Source organism: Cololabis saira, chromosome 9, assembly GCF_033807715.1.
Source record: "Cololabis saira isolate AMF1-May2022 chromosome 9, fColSai1.1, whole genome shotgun sequence".
NCBI lineage: Eukaryota > Metazoa > Chordata > Actinopteri > Beloniformes > Belonidae > Cololabis > Cololabis saira.
In genome coordinates this window covers 18009832-18026771 of record NC_084595.1, presented here as the reverse complement: position 1 = coordinate 18026771, position 16940 = coordinate 18009832, and the positions used below count along the sequence as shown (strand labels likewise).

The window sequence follows — 16940 nt, the reverse complement described above, 5'->3', positions numbered from 1 at the left end:
CAGATTTGTATTTATTTTGGTAGGAAGGAAACATGTTGAGTAGATTCACTGTCACCCAGGTCGAAAGTGAAGAGGCAACTGGACATCTTTTTTTTGTTCTTAAATAACTTTCACCTCTCATTAATATAAATTCATAAATTGTGAATAAATCTGAACCGAAGAAGTATTTTTAGCTTATAACAGAAACCCTTCAGCTAGGTCTTGTCTAAAAAAAAAAATTTTTTTTTGTTAGTTTTTTTCCTACAAGACATTCTGGAGAAGAAACGTCTTTCCAAATATGATGTGTTATGATGTGTTTCTGTTTTATCTCATCTTTAGAAAATGGTCAAATTTGTCAGGTATACTCAAGTAAAATGAGTTCACAATCTATTCTTGAGTGAGAAACCAATTCAAGGTGCGTTCATCGGTTATACTGTTCCCTCTGCTTTCATTGCCTCTTTCTGTAGTGTCTTTTCTCCTTCCTTCCAAATCCCATTAAAACGAGCTGCTGCAGCAGCAGCCTGATTTCCCCACAGCGACCAATAAAAGTTACAAGTAATCTCGGCAACCTGAAGCAGATCAGAGGAGGGACGTTCCAGGTTAATTCAAGGTTGTGTTCATTCGTTGCTTTGTGGTTTGAGAGGACAGCGTGACTGGCAGGTGTCACAGATACAGACTATAAAGAGCTCATATTAACATCTCAAGTTGTCACTGAGCAAAAAAGCAAAAGGAATATTAACATTTTTCTTGGAGGTATCGTCAAAAAGGCATCAGATTAATTGCAAAGAAATCATAAAAAATGAACACAAACCCTTAACAGTGATTTAAACGCCAGCAGGAGCCAGTGCTGTAATAGAGTGTAACATACAGCAGTTTATAAATAATAAAGCAACACACATCTGCTATACAAATCTGTAAACATGCTGTCTTCACCAGAATTAGTTATTCTTTTTAAGATGATGGGGAACCCATGTGGTTTTACGCATGTCATAATAGACTATTTAAGACTTTAAAGATAAACTATTTAAAATACTTTAAAATATATACAACTATTTCCTCAGCTCAGCTCTGCAGGGGGGGCGGGGCAGCCGCAGCACACACTGTGGGAGCACTGCCTCCTAGTGTCCGACTGCGGTATTACACCCACACGTCCAGGCGGACCACTTCAGTCCGCATTAACAGAGGTAACGGGGCTCGAGGCAAAGTTTCTGGTTGTTCGGCTGATTCTCATTATACACCACAATTTCATTATTTACTAAGACACTCAGTAACCAATTGGAACTTTACAGCTGAATAATTACTCGTGGATTTTCATTATTCTTTTCATACATGTTGAATTGTTTGGCAGGGAAAAATGCACTTGTTCTACTGTACATTCAACTTTCTCACGTTTGAAGACATAAAACTTTTTTTTTCTTTTGATCAACTGCCCTACAACTAAAGCTGATATATTGATATATTGTACAAATCACATAGCTAATAACATTGAGACATTCCTCAGGATGTTCTGACATTTAAAAAAAAGATTTATCTCTCATAAGAAAGCATTTGGTGCATGCATGATTGATGGGCTACACACACACACATATATATATATATATATATATATATATATATATATATATATATATATATATATATACATATATATATATATATATATATATATATATACAAATAAAAGGAGGAAATTTGATTAAACATACCCCCTCTCTTTAAGTTTGACCCCCAGCTACTGCATGTGTTAAGAATCCTCAAATAAGACATTAAACCTTTTCTCGAAGCTCATTCTGGTGTCATTTGAGAACAGCGTTGTTAAACCCAGGTCCTCATGGGCCGCTGCTCCTCTCCTCCTAAAAGTTTCACTGCTCCATCACATGTGATTCAAGCGAATGGGTGGTTAAGACTCCTGTGGATCTTGACGAGCTGATGATCCACTAGATTTGACTCACTCACCCAGGAAAGGAGGTGTTGGTTCAGCGGTTAGCATTGCTGCACAAAAGCATGAATGTCCTCAATTCAAACCCCTGCCAGGTTCTCTCTGGGAGGAGTTTGCCTTCTCTTCCTTCTTCCACCGTCCAAAAACAAGCATGACTGGTGATTCTAAACTGGATGTGATTCTGTGTCTCTAATGGACTGAAGACCCGTGCAGGGTTGAGCCTACCCCACGCTCAATGAGTGCCTGGATAAACCGCGGCCCTGAAGTGGGTGTAGAAGATGGATGGATGGAAAAGGAAAGTGACAAACACACTTCTGTGACAAAACTTGAACTCTTGCCTACAATTCTGTTCCACGACAATAAAAATAAGAGGCTCCACTTTATCTGAACTTTGTGTCCCGTTGTTCACTGGAGGGTCTGATGAGGAGACAAACATATTTACACATACCTGTATGTGGAGTCTGGCCTCTTCTGTTTTTTTTTTTTTTTTTTAAATAAAAGACCATTGAAATCACATTGGGGGAGTGTATATACATCTGACAGGAATTGGGCTAATCTAATCACAAATTGAAGAGGAAAAGTACTTTAACCATGTTAATGTGACACCAAACCTCCTCTGAATGAATGGAAACTATTTTACCTGAATGTATTAGTGTATTACACTTCTACAAAGCTGTACGGCATTAACAGTGATTCAAAGGGTGACCATGACTCATTTGGGTTAAAAATTAATCAAATTCAGTTCAGTCACGGCCACTTCCATCTCCTGGGATTTATTTTTAAAAGAACAGACAGTCAGTCGGAACAAATTTACTTTATTCATTACCCTCCTTATTTACAGTCTGTGAAACATCTCATTGGTCGTTGGTCTCAGTTGCCTTCGGCAGAACATCTTCAGCGCTGAACCAGATGGCCTCGCTGGTTTGACTGGTCATGATCGCCCGCTCGATGAAAGGTCCTGACAGGAGGAAGAACCGAATGATCAGATCCTTTTAATGTCAAACAAAAGCAAGATGTGCAGTAAAAACAAACCCGAGTTCCACCCAACTGTAAAAAGCACTTTTCGATGCGAGACTGAAGGCTAATTTGCGTTTCTGAGCTTCAAAAAGAGAATAAGAGACAGATCCAGTTTATCACTGTGCACAGATCAGAGCCTGCACATTTGAGCAGTTAGGATCACTCAATTATTCTGGCTTTCATTTCCAAATATCGACAGATATGATAACAGCGCACATTATAAAATATTAAAACTGCAATGATCAGGTCTTGTCATCCATTCATGAATGTTGATATCGTTCTTTCACTACGAGACGTCTTCATGCACTGGATTTGACAGAGACTCTCACGGCTGCAGATATTGAAATGCAGTGAAGAGATAAAGAAAACCAGCTTTAAGCCATCTGAGAAACGTCAATGGGAGAGAAAAACATTTTTCAGAAAAGACATCCATTGGTCCCAAAGTAGTTTAGATTTTCATCCAAATACATGAATCATTTACATACCAAAAACAACAGTAGGAACCGGCTCTCTTTGACATGATGAAAAAGTCAGAGTTATTGCCTTTGCAACACTCCTCCTAAAGTCTTGAATCTGCTGTTCTGCCATAAAATCCCGGACAATGAAATCCTAGAAATCCCTCAGGCATGACCAGCTGCATGCAAAAAGAGCCTGAAGATGCCTACAACCCTTTAGAGGCCTAAATGACGGCTGGAGTAGTTACAGAAATACAGACATTAACCTGCCAAAATTAAACAGACCCTGGACATCTATCAGCTTTATTCCCAGAAAGAGCTATTGTGGAGAGTAGAAAATTAATTTTTGTTGCCTATTAATTAGGCCGGTTAACAGAAATGCAGTAATTTCACAGTTTAGTTTTAGCCACGTTTTGTGCCATGCGAATGAAAGAGTGAAAGACTGCTCATCAAACAGGAAATTCACACACATTTTGGTCAAAAGGATCTCATCTCAACTCCCTCTGCTTTGAAATCGGTCCTCCTCAACATGTGTATACACACTGTAAGAACGATGTATGAAATGCACAGTCATCATAAAGTTTAAATTAAAAAAAACAAAAAGGAGGTTGATGCGAATAGTGCTTGACATCAGTTTCACAGATTTCTTTCACTCTCTTCTGCTCCGGAGTTTATTTGAGGACATTTTTTTTACCATAAATTTACTTTTAAAATATTCATAAATAGTGATATTAGCTCATGTGTCCTCCTGTCTACTTCTGCCTTCAGTCATCTGCATGTTGAGCTCTTGTCATTAATAATTCCCATCATACCCTAGGATTTTTTGCCTCTGCTCACCCCGACGTTGCACTTCCATGCTGTTATCTTCATTTTAAACATTTAGCTGTGACACCTTCTCTTGCTTTTACCCACGCAGCAGCCATTATCATCTCTCCAAATGACTCTTAAAGGATATTAATCTAAATGCAGAAGTGAAATCAAGCGAGGTTATCCAGATATTCTCATCTCAGATGCTTATTTCTGTCTGAAGAGGTATTTAAATTCTGCACGGAGGCCTCGTGCACCTCTTTAACTGCTGTGTAATGTTTGCTGTCACAAACTTTGAGACGGCTCCCTGCCGACAAGAGTAGGGAAATACCCCGACCGGCTGCCCGGGGGTGAAAGTTACGGAGCTGAACCGGGTCACCGAGTGAGACGTTTCACACAAAGGTGTGATGGTTTACACGGCGAAGCTGGTTTGGTCTGCTGCTGGCTGGCTTTGAAACTCTTAAATGACCCCAACAAGGACTGATTCCATTTCTTTGCTCACTTTTTCTGCTTTTTGATTCATTTGTTGGGTAATATCTCAAAAACTTTCACAACAACGCCAGAAAAAAAGCAATTTTCTTGTTGGAATGACTTCAGAACGTTCAATTAAAAATAAAAAACATTTAAAATCACATAACCCACACAACTGATGGGAGTGATAGCTCATACCGTCAGAAGAGACCTCAGATCTTTAGTAAAGAGGGAGCATGTGGCAGGTTTTGTTTTCTTTGTGGAGGGAGGTCCATTTTTAGCCGTGCTGGAGCTTTTAGGAATGCTGATGTCAGTCTGACAGCTGGTTGGTACCATTTGGTCCCGACTGAAATATCCGAAGAATTTCTGGATGGACTGCCATGAAAACGATGTTCACGTTCTTCCCCAGAGGACAAGCTAAAATAAATCCTGTGTACACGTTAAACATTTATTGAAGTAGCTATTTTATCCGTGGTTCCCTGAGGATCCGCGTGAAAAATCGGAAGTGTAGGAAGTGTTTCCCTCTGGGGAAAATTAAACTGTTGAAGAATTACTTACTGAGGAGAAAAAGCACTGGCGAATATAGCCAACGAGCTTGTGGCGCTGATGGTGACACAGCGGTGGTATCGGGAATGAGCTATTGTGTTTCACTGAGGCATGGCTGCAGGGTCATCTTCTGGATTCCTGCAGGATTTCTATAAGACTTCAGACTACATGTGCAGCCTGAGACTGCAGACGGAGCAATGAAGAACTGCAGTGCTCGTCAGTCCTGGAGATGTCACCATGAAGCAACATCTCTGCACCACAGTTATACGGCTCCTTTCATTTCCGTCCACATTCTCCATTTCACCCGTTCACCTGTGCTACCTGCCGACTCTGCAAGTGATGTCCTCAGCACAGTTGTTGCCAGGATACTAAAACAACATCCCAACATTTGTGCAAAATCTCTGGTGGTTTCAGCCTCAAATTTATCTCTGCAACACACATTAAATTCACTTCGTTCCAGTTCAATAACTAAACTCCAGGCTGTGATTTCCAGGCAAATATAATGCAGCTTTAATGCTCACAGATTCATTTAGCCGTTTGATTTGATCGATTTCAATTTTCACTGAGGTCTGATGTTGACCCGTTCAGTCCAACCTCCCACTTGCTTGTTACTGTCCACTGACGATCATTGTGTAACTGAATTGCGGGTCACTTGCGCAACACTGAAGCACTTCTTCCCTCAGAAGTTCAGGAAAGGTCAAGATTTCACTTGTCGAGACAAGCGACGAGCAACGAAACTGCCGCTTTTACACAACTAGAGCCAGCCAGTGAAGTCGTACATGGGGGTGGGACTATATTAAAGTGCATGGCTTATTTTTATTACAAGCTGAAGGAAATTATATTGGGCGTTTATTTCTAAGATGAAGGTGTGTCAGAAAAAACCTCCACTGAGTAAAACTGATCTAAATTTCTACAAAACAGCCGTAATTTACTGAATATTTTATTATAGTTTCCTATGTATCCAATCAGGAGTAAACGGACTACCGGTGTGTTCAATTTTTTTTTTTCTGGGGGAGGGGGTGTGGCTTCATTTGGCAGTGAGAAAGAAGCATTTGATGATTCCACCTAGATGAAATAAAAAACATTTTTTTTAAAGTTGATCAAGTGCCCGGAGGAAATCCCAGAGAACACCTGGCGGATATGTTGCCTAACGTCTCCCTGCTGTCAGCATCAGTCTGGCAGCAGAGCTGTAAAATGATCCGTGGAGGGGAATAAAAACCCAGCCTGCAGAAGAAAGCCGGCGGGATTTGAAAGGCTTTCCCCCTCTAACATCCATTCTAGTGAATAAAAATCAATCAGCAATGTGTTATTATATCCCAACGACCTGTCAAAACAGTTACAGCGTGTGGGCTGCAGTTAAGGAGGAGTGATTTAGTACCATCTCCAGGAACTGTGGCAACCGTTGTGGAGAACATACCCATGTTGGCTGGTCGGTATGAGCAAACATCAGTCAAGATTGTCCGCAGGTTGGCACAGATGTGTTCGCTGGGCATGTCGAGCTACACCGAAGAGAAAATAGCATGAGTGAGAGCACAATATGGATCCTATACTTTTATTTATTTATGTCCCTGCAGCTCAAGTGCTCAACATTTCCTGTTCTTGACATCCAACGCTGCTTTTCATTGGAATATTCAGGGGAATGCAATAAATTACATCATAAACATTTAAAAAATATGTTTTTTTCTGACATCTCACTATTTCAAGGATAGTGCAAAGTATATTTCAAGATCAAATGTAAATGCAGGATCTGTTTCAAATATATTTCATGGCTACATAGGACATTTCCCATAATCCTTTGCACCAACTTTCAGAACACAGATTATTTTTCTGAAGTTTAAAAATGTCATCTTGCAAAACATGACTAGCAAAGCTGCTTGCCAGCTTCTTTATTAACAGACTGTTCCCCCTTACATGGGTCTGCTTCAGGAACATCACCTCATGAACAGGTTTATTGTGACGTACCGTAGCTATCTGGGTACTAATGTAGCAGTCGCTCTCCACCATGTACTCATGACCCGTTTTAAACAACTCCAGTGCCTTGGAAATGTTGGGGCTGACTGTGCCTAAGAGAACAGAGAAGACATGTGATCAGCACCTCTGGAGCCACAAACCCATTTACAAATAAGCTGCCACAGTTGTCTGGAGCATCACTGCAGTGAAACTATCATAGTGAAGGAGAAATAACTCCAGTAACCAAACACTAATGAAGCGATGAATACTTGCTAGGAAAACGAGAAGATGTTCCCGGTATGAGAGGGGTTTAAAAAAACTTTTGTTTTGGTGAATAAACCCCAAACTTCAACTGGACAAAATGTAGAAAAATTGATTTGCATCAGTGCTCAGCTTACCCCTCTTGTTCTTCGGGAACTTCTTTCTCAGTTTGCTTTTCAGCGGCAACAGCTTGGACAGAATTTCTGGGACTGCTACATAGAAGTCAGCTGAAATTTCATCATCCAAGATCTGAAAATTCATGAAATAAGATCAGACTGGTTGTAACCAAAAGACTCCTACAAGAGGTCTAAACGATCTGCCCAGAGTTCATCACGAGGAAACCTTAGTCCCCCTTGAAGGATTTTAACAGCTCAATATATGTGGAATCTTCCTAAACTTTTGTCATCGGCTTCTGCGGATATTAATTTGGCACTTGATTGACTGTAACAAGCTCTCCGTCGTTCCGTTTTCATCTTTGCGTTTATGCCAGATCTTTCCTTGTATTGTATACAGCTGCTGCCTCAGGTGCTTACAAATAACCAGCTGAAATAGCCTGAGTGTTTATTTGCACCCAAAGTAAGGTTCAATCACACATGACCCATTTTGGGAGACATGTTGAGGCTACGTGCGAACATGCACCAAGTACTGGCCACTTGTGGCTGGATTTCCCAGAACACATTTTAATTCCAGGTATTAATGCGGCTTGTGAGTGTGCGTTTAACGGCTTCTGTGTGGTTATAAAGGAAACACGAGAGCATGTGGATGCAGCATGATCTGAATACAGGGAATTTACATCATGCAAATAAAATCACCATTAATTATATGGGTGGGTTTTGCCAAAGACCTCACGATACGATACGCATCATGATACTTGAGTCACACACGCATTATGCATCTTAAAATCTGAGCTGCGCGTTCAGATTATGGTGATAATTCATGGGACAAACTGAGTCAAAACAATGTTATTCAAATTATCCATGCCGTTTTATTGTAACTATACGAACTAAAGTTACAACATATTTGCATATGTTTTCCATAATATGAAATTAACATTAACAATATTATTTAAGCCCATGTATACAATAAAGTTGTACTGGATTTACAAACCGTCTGAAACGTGATTTTCTTTTTTTTCCCCAATATTCAAATTTTGAATATCAATATCGAATCGGCCGGCAAAGTATCGCGATATACTGCCACATCTATATTTGTGCCCATCCCTAATTAATTACACATTGCACATCTGTGGATCAAAATTAGGACTTTTTTTTCTTGCTTACCCACTTGCATTAAAGGGATTGTGACATGAAAAACACATTTTTCTTGATTTTTTGTGTTTTGTTGGGTGTCTTGACATCAAATACACCCAAAAAACAACGAACTTTTAACATTCAGTGTATTGTGTGCTTTCTGGGATTTTCCGCATAACTATGCAAAAACGGCGCATCTGGTTTGGTGGCGGGCCGTTACGTAACGGCCCGCTAAATCACCGCCCCCTCCACCCAGCTCCCTGCCTCCTCTCCTCTCCAGCGCACCATAAAGGCTGATTTATGGTTCCGCGTTACACCGACGCAGAGCCTACGGCGTAGGGTTACGCGGCGACGCGCACCCTACGCTGAACCCTACGGCGTAGGCTCTGCGTCGATTTAACGCAGAACCATAAATCAGGCTTAACACGGAGCTGTTTAGAGCCTCTTCTGTTCTCATCAGCGGAGGAAAACTGCTAAGAAGACCTGCGGCCACTGACTGGCCTTAAGATAAGGGGACACTTTATTTACATGCCTTTATTTTTATGATTGTTTGCTGTGGTTCTCCCTGCTGCTTTTCCGTGCATGCTTCGCCTGTCGCTCCCGGCTTAACTCTCCGACGCCGCTGTGAGCGTATGGCTGGAGGAGGAGGAGGTTTGGAGGAGGAGCGGCGCAATGATTGACAGGAAAGGGGGACATGGAAGCGTTTTTCACAGCGCAAAAAAACACTGTCATAAAAAGCCAGGAATGGAGTACTAGAGTGAAGTTTTTCTATTTACAATCTTTTAGACACATTTGAGGGATGTTGGCCAAGACTTTTAATAGTGTTAAAAGTATGTTAAAAATGATGTCACAATACCTTTAATCTAACTCCAGACTGAACCTTGTTGTTTTTTTTTTTTATTTATTCTGGTTGTACAGGAAGAAGCTTCTGTGTTGAACAGCTTTTGGCTCAGTCAGTAAATGACACTCAGACTCTTTCTATTTTCCAATGTTAGACTTGATCTGACCGACTCACCGGCTGGATGAGCTCGACTCCCCCGGCAAACGCTGCTCCATTCTGCTGTGCAGCCCTGGCTTGATTAGGATCCTGCAGAGAACCACAGAAGAGCCATTACCCATTAAATTTGTAACGCCAAACAAAGTCATCTAATGTTACAACCCAACCCAACCCAATGCAGATTGACAGGAAGACGGACCATTTCCTGCTTCATTTATTACAAACAAACCAGATGATGCACAATAAGTGCTGATTCTGCGCACCTGAACCATAGTCGCAAAAATATTCAAAACAATTCATCAGCAGGTATGTGCATAATTGACTATGAAATGAAGATGCGGTTGAAGAAGTGGAAGGAAAGATTGAGAAAATCAAAGTCTTCACCTCTGTGAAAACTAAGACTTTGTTTATCTCCGTCTTGAAGGGGTGAGGTAAGTGCACAGTGCTGACGAAGGGGTCGACTTTTTTCTATGAGGAGAGAAAAACAAAAAGAGAGGAAGACATTAATTGCTGTTGTGAACACTCAGCATGCTGCAACAAAAAAAATTAAACATTTGGGGGGAAAAACGTGAAGAAAAACAGAATGTCACTCCTAGAGCAAGCCTTGGTAATCAAGCATTAAATCTATGCTGCCACCACTTTTAAATTTTCATTTCTCTGGAGTGTTCGTCATTCATTATGTAGACGAACATTAGTTCTGTGGCAACCGACAGACGAGGGGAAGACGGAGCTCGTCTCCTGTGGACTGTCTGCAGTCCTGTGATGTGGAAACAAACTAGTGAGAGTTTTATTCCTCTGTGTCAGACCGTTTTTAGCTGATTCACCAAAACTGCTCATGCTGCAAAGATTGATGCATTGTATACGTCTTAATTATTAGTGGAAAGGGGGTATGACAGTTAAAGCCAAACCGAGAAATAAATCCAATGTGCGCCAAGTGCGACTGCCCAAATGTGTCTCTCTTCAGAGACACACAGCCAGGTCGGCCTAAAACAGCTGTGGTTCAATCGGTGGAGCAGATCGTCCTCCAAGTGGACAGCTGGCAGATTGATGGACGGCCCTGCCGTGTGTGAGTGTCCCTGGGCAGGAACTTGAACCCATTTTGCCTCAATGGGGTACAATTGCAGAAACATATCTGCATATACAATAAAAAAGGCTGCATGAATGAGAAACATGAAGCTACAACCCTAAGTAGTCCATAGACAAAGATTGTAAAAAGGTGCTACATAAGTGCGCAGTATTGACCTTTTTTAGGTCATTTAGTCTTCATTAGCTCGCTCTCTCACATTCTGATGATCCAGCTAGATTACCTGGAACACAGCAGCTGGAACGTCCAGGGATAAAGCATTGACTTAAGACATTTTGTGAAACTAAATAGTCTATACTAGTCTAAACACAGTTATTATAAGTTGCAATGAACTACAGAAATACATGTTAACTTGCAGACTTTTTTTTCATATAATTTGAGAAAAAACATGCAAGTCTGAACGAGCTCCAGTAGCAAATCTGTCACCGAACTGCATCCTAATTTGCATGCTGTCCCTCACATGTACCCTCTCATCTCAATTCAGTTCTCGCCACATAATTATCATCAGCTTTCCCTCAAAAACAACCAAAACCTTCAATGTTTAGTGCAGGTTTTTATTCACACAGCAAAAACGGCAGTGTTGTGCAGATACCTTTTTCTCTAGTTTCATGTCCAGCCTCAGAGCGACATAAACCGGCTGGTTGCTGGGAGTGAAGTCCAACACCTGGAACTTCTTCAGCATCCCGATGGTGTCAGCTGTGCTGTGGAGGGTCCTGGGATAGTACCTCATGATGTACACGTCATCCACAGGCACCCACGCCGTCTTACCAAAAGGCTTGTGTCTGTCTTTGTCATCGACAACTACCCTCTTTTTCTTCACCTCCTTGTCTGTGGTATCTTTTTTGTCTTTCTTCAGTGCTCTGAAAAACAGGACGAGGAACGTTAAAAATGAGACAGGTGAGTCAGCGGCCCGTGCTCTGGATATCTTCAATGGTTCACATTAAAACATATTTTCTCTGCATACTGACACCCAACTCAGAGTGATGGGTATGGAGCTAATGTACAAAGCCTTTGGAAGCTTGGTGCTGAAAAATCACCACTGGATGAAGAGCTTAAGGGATCGTTTACTTACTTGACAGCTGCAAAAGTCCTGACAGGTAGATTCCTTGGAGCAGCTGTGGAAGTGGGAGCGTTGACGCTCAGCAGCTGCTTCTGACATCCTGCTAAAACTGGACATGACAAACAAAGCTCCATGAGAAAATAATACGTATAGATATGGGCGCACAATGTTTTGAAAATGTACCACCATCACAGTATATGTGCACTGTCTGTATTGCAAAAACATTGCAAGAAAATTGCAATACTCGGTGGCCTAATACTTTACCAAGTGTTATTCGCCCTCGAAATGTCAATTATACATTGAGCCAATGAGATGGAACCTCACTGCCCAAGATGACTATTTAGATGCTAAATTACACAAAGAGTGTTAAAGTTGTCGCAGGATGCAGTTTTAATTCAACTTAACTCAATTCTATGTATAAAGCACCTTTTAGTAACCGCGTAGACCATTTACCGTCAAGGGTCAATTTAAGCTGCAGAACAGAAGGACATTAACTTCATACACTAGAGTTTAGGTTTATAAATCACAAGTCATACTGCCATGGCCATTTTCAACTATGAAATCACATAGTGAATATCTTCCTAATATCTTGCATCCCTACTGTGGCAGGGTGGAGAGGTTGATGGGACACGCGCACCTGTGTCCCATCCGCCTGAGTGGCGCGCTCTCCACCCTGCCTGCCTTATAAGGCAGAGCTGGACAGCAGCGAGAGGTCGGAGGAGCTGCTGCGGAGGAGCTGTGTGATGCTTCTGCACGTGTGTGATAAATAAAAGGGTCTGCATTAAACTCCGTGTCTCTCCATCCTGTCGGTCCCGCCGTCTCGGGAGCCGTCGCTTGGCGGCCTCCCCAGCTGCGGCGCAGCCAGCTCCTCCCGCGCTGCTGCGGCGAACCTCAAACGTGGCGCAGGGGTGGGTCGGTCCAGGGGCATCAGCGCCGCCAGTACAGCAAGGTGATGCTCGCCCTGGTCCCGGAGCAGGGCGTTCAGGTCCGCCATGGCCTGGGCGAGCGCATCCAGGGCCCGCTCCGTGCCTCCCTTGTCCACCCCATCAGGCCCCACGTTGGGAGCCAGTGTAGCAGTGTGAATGCCACGGGGCCCCGACCGACAGGATGGAGAGACACAGAGTTTAGTGCAGACCCTTTTATTTATCACACACGTGCAGAAGCATCACACAGCTCCTCCGCAGCAGCTCCTCCGACCTCTCGCTGCTGTCCAGCTCTGCCTTATAAGGCAGGCAGGGTGGAGAGCGCGCCACTCAGGCGGATGGGACACAGGTGCGCGTGTCCCATCAACCTCTCCACCCTGCCATACCTACATAAGGAGCACAAACTCATGACAAATGTCATTGCAAAGTACATTTCCTGTCGGAGCATCCACCCTGCAGAACAATGACATTCTGTTCACCCACATGGTGCCCTCCAGCTTTACTCAAATTTGTGTTAAATTTTATCAAGGGAACACATCAGAGCATTTTATTCTTCCTTACAACACAAGGTTACATTAAGGTTCATCTCAGACTAACTAAAGCATGGATGTGGATAAATAGTTTCCCCAGATTCATCTACTGAGAAATGTCTGGCCGTGTGATAAGAGACTTATTGATTTATTAGTAAAAATATATTGTGCAGCTGTAAATTTGTTTACAGGTGCAAACTGTGACTCCTCTGGTGATGCTTACATTTTTTTTTAAAGCAAATGTCAATCATCATGCACATCACAAAAAGCTGAGTCTTTTGAGTAAGTTCCCCAGTCAATCAGTGTCAGCTTTACCAATCAGCTGAGCTGGAGGCAAAGCAGTGGATAAAACCAACATTTTATTTATAAATGATTGTATGCCTCTATAATTGATGATTTTTAAGCTTGTAGAGACTGCCTGGCCAAACACAAAGTTGTCACTTAATTTAAGAAAACAAACAGGTACGAGCCTTCCTGTACAAAAGTACTGGAGTAATTAATATGTTTCAGCCGGCAGCTGGGTAATTAACCCTGAGGTAGCGAAGATTAAGAACTTCCCATTTTTTAAACAAAATATCAGACGCATCCTGTGGTCATGTAAAATACATAATTCTGTTTCAGAAGGGTAAAATTATTGCTCTGCATCAAGCCCGTACAGAATTTAAGATTACCAAAACTATTTAAATAAAGAACTGTCCGGAGTGACCCATCATATTTAAAGGGGACCTATTATCGGATCTAATACCTATTTTAAACAGGCCTTGAATGTCTTAAAAGCAAGCTTTTGATTGTTTTTGCTAAATAAATTAGAAATTCAGCCTCTGAGCCATGTCTTTATCTTCTCATTCTCTAACATCATTATCTATGCGGGATTCTGACTGGACGGGCGGGGAGGCTATGATAATGAGACACTGTGCTGATTGGCTGCCTGAATGACGCGATACACCGCTATGAAAAAATGGCGGAAGCTCCGGCCGGCGGAGTTAGTTGTGGGCGTGGTTTCACGCATCGGAGGCCAACCTATGTAAATCGCTCCCGTCGTTACATAACGACGGGCGAAGAATCTGAACGGCTTGTAGAAGCCACATCACACTGGATGGCTCATCCAGGCGGCTGTACAGACACTGCAGAATTTGGTTGCTTTCCTCCTTCTCTGAGTTGGCAGGCTGAGGGGAGACCACTTTATATATGTTAAAGCAAGAGAAAGTGTGTTTTTCATAATAGGTCCCCTTTAAGGAAGAAATGTGGTTGACATAAACAAAAGAAAATAATCCATCATGCCTGCTAGTGCCTATCATACTACACACTACTACCATACAGCATAGTACTTTTATGATCTGGTCAGATGTATTATGATCTAGGTTCAGCAAAATAAAAGTGACATAAGCTGACTTAATAAATATACTTAATGAGCCCCCCCGCCAAAAAAAAAACCCATCACACACGAATTGGCCACCAGTGAGACTCAATTCACTGCCAATATTTGGGATGTGGTGGACAAGACTTTATGCAGCATCTAGCTTTTCTATCAATACAATAAGCTGATGAAAAACGAAGTCCAGACAGACATAAATATTGTGACGTTGCATAAGCGTACTAAAACGATGCTAATGTGAATGTAGTTACACAATAAATGTATCAAATTGTATGAGTTTGGGACGTTTTTGGCCAGGCAGTGCCTTTCCTTTTCTAAGCAACGCTCTATCGTAACTAAAGCCCATCAAGTTCAACGATACTAAGTTAAATTATAAAAGGTAACTAGTAATATAAGTTACAACTCATTATTCCAACCCAAATACCAATTAATAAGCGTATTAATAAGCTTATTGATTGGCAAAAAGTAACCTCAAGGTTTGATAGCACTTTGGAGTTCATCGTTTACCAGCTAGATTTTGTGTACAATAATAATCTAAACAAATCACCGGTTTTGCGATTTAAAGAATCGTACAAAACTACTAACCAGGTAATTGATCCTAAATATTGTGAGGAAACATTATGACACGCGTGCTAACGTGGGTAACGGACAATTGTCAAAATGAAAGACGTGTCTTTCAAATGAAGTCATGAAGTCATCAGGAAGCAAGAAAATCAGACCTTTACTTTAAAAAAATGACATTTCCAACAACAAAAAACACATTCAACATCAGATCAACTGACCTTTCCACACCGCTCTGCTGCAGGTTGCCATGTTTAGCACCAGAACGTGGATTCTGCTCCGGGTGGAAACAGCACTCGGAATTCTATCGTTCCGTTCACAAAATAAGTAATAAATATCATGTGCCTGCAAGGAATCTGTCAAGTAAAGTCTCGCATTCAGCGCATATTTTAAAACTAGTATTTGCTGAGTGTTTTTCAAAATTGGCTCATAGATTAGTAGGCAAGAAAAAGGTCACGCCCAAAAAAAACAATATTTTCTACACACTTTTTTTTTATTTTTTTATTACCAACATGAAAAATACAGGTATAAATAGCACCTCCCAAATATAAACACAACAAAGGGAGTGCATTACAAGACAACAGGTGGGGTTTCAAAGTGTGTACATAAAATACATACAGAGTGCATATTATTTACATTTAAGCTGGTATTGGTTGCCAAATATCATAAAAATACATTTTCACTGACATTTTATTGAATGTAATGGATATAAAATGGATACTGATTGCATTACTGTCAATATGTATTTTGTCTGGATCCAATAAAAAATATTGAAAAGAAAAAAAAATAGGTCAAATGAAAATTCAGATAAATAATAATAATAAATAAATAAAAATGAAGACAGATGACAAATCAGGTGTTTTCTACACACTTTTTTTAAACAATATTTTTATTAATTGTTCACTTTTACAAGTAAAGAATAGATACATATTATGATCCACAGAAATAACAAGCAAAACAGGTAAACAAACAAACAGAACAAAAACAAAACACCAGCTCAGATCCATATAAATAATACCATGGGTTACAGTAAAAATGTACAGTATGACCAGTCAAGAAAATCCCTGCAACATGATATTGGAGACATCAGGCTCTACATAGTGCAAGTAGGGCTCCCAAACTTTATAGAATTGGTCTGTTTTTTAATGTAATATACATGTAAGGTACTCTAACGGCACTAGATCAAACGTTCTACATACTTTTAATTGCAGGCCAATGCTTTAATTCAATTATATACATGTATTTTTTTATTTTATTTTTTAGAAAATAAAAGGACAACAACATAATACAATAAACAACAAAACACACACACAAAAATAAATAAATAAATAATAATAAAAAATCCATCAAACAAAATTAAAAACATACATATATATCACTTTGTCAATACATATAAGATTTCATTCAGAGGATACCTTATATACACTACATGGACAGAAGTATAGACATATTCGGAGACAAAACATACACAAAAATCATGTTATTCATCATATGTCATTAGGGCTATTGTTTGTTGTGTACCTCACCCATTTTTCCTATCATTTTTCAAAAATATAAACTTGATTTCTAAGTCTCATTGTTATTTTTTCCATTCCATATATGTCATTTACAAGATCCTTCCATTTATAATTAATTAAATGATCATCCTTTAACCAATTTCTTGTAATTTATTTAATTAATGCTACTCTTACAACTAAAAACAAGTGAGTATCTTTCCTCTTAATTTCTTCTGGTG

At 40.6% G+C, this 16940-nt stretch overlaps 1 protein-coding gene across 1 annotated transcript; it reads right to left on the bottom strand.

Annotated features, from left to right (window-relative positions):
• Positions 1–2716: 2716 nt before the first annotated feature.
• Positions 2717–15482, bottom strand: mrpl1 (mitochondrial ribosomal protein L1). The gene is made up of 9 exons (XM_061730658.1): positions 15427–15482; positions 11829–11925; positions 11349–11616; positions 10057–10140; positions 9691–9762; positions 7563–7674; positions 7177–7277; positions 6632–6713; positions 2717–2876 (listed from the first exon to the last, which is right to left on the bottom strand). Exons 1-9 carry the CDS (start codon positions 15455–15457, stop codon positions 2773–2775), a joined length of 951 nt encoding a protein of 316 aa, XP_061586642.1. The 5' UTR covers positions 15458–15482; the 3' UTR covers positions 2717–2772.
• Positions 15483–16940: the final 1458 nt, after the last annotated feature.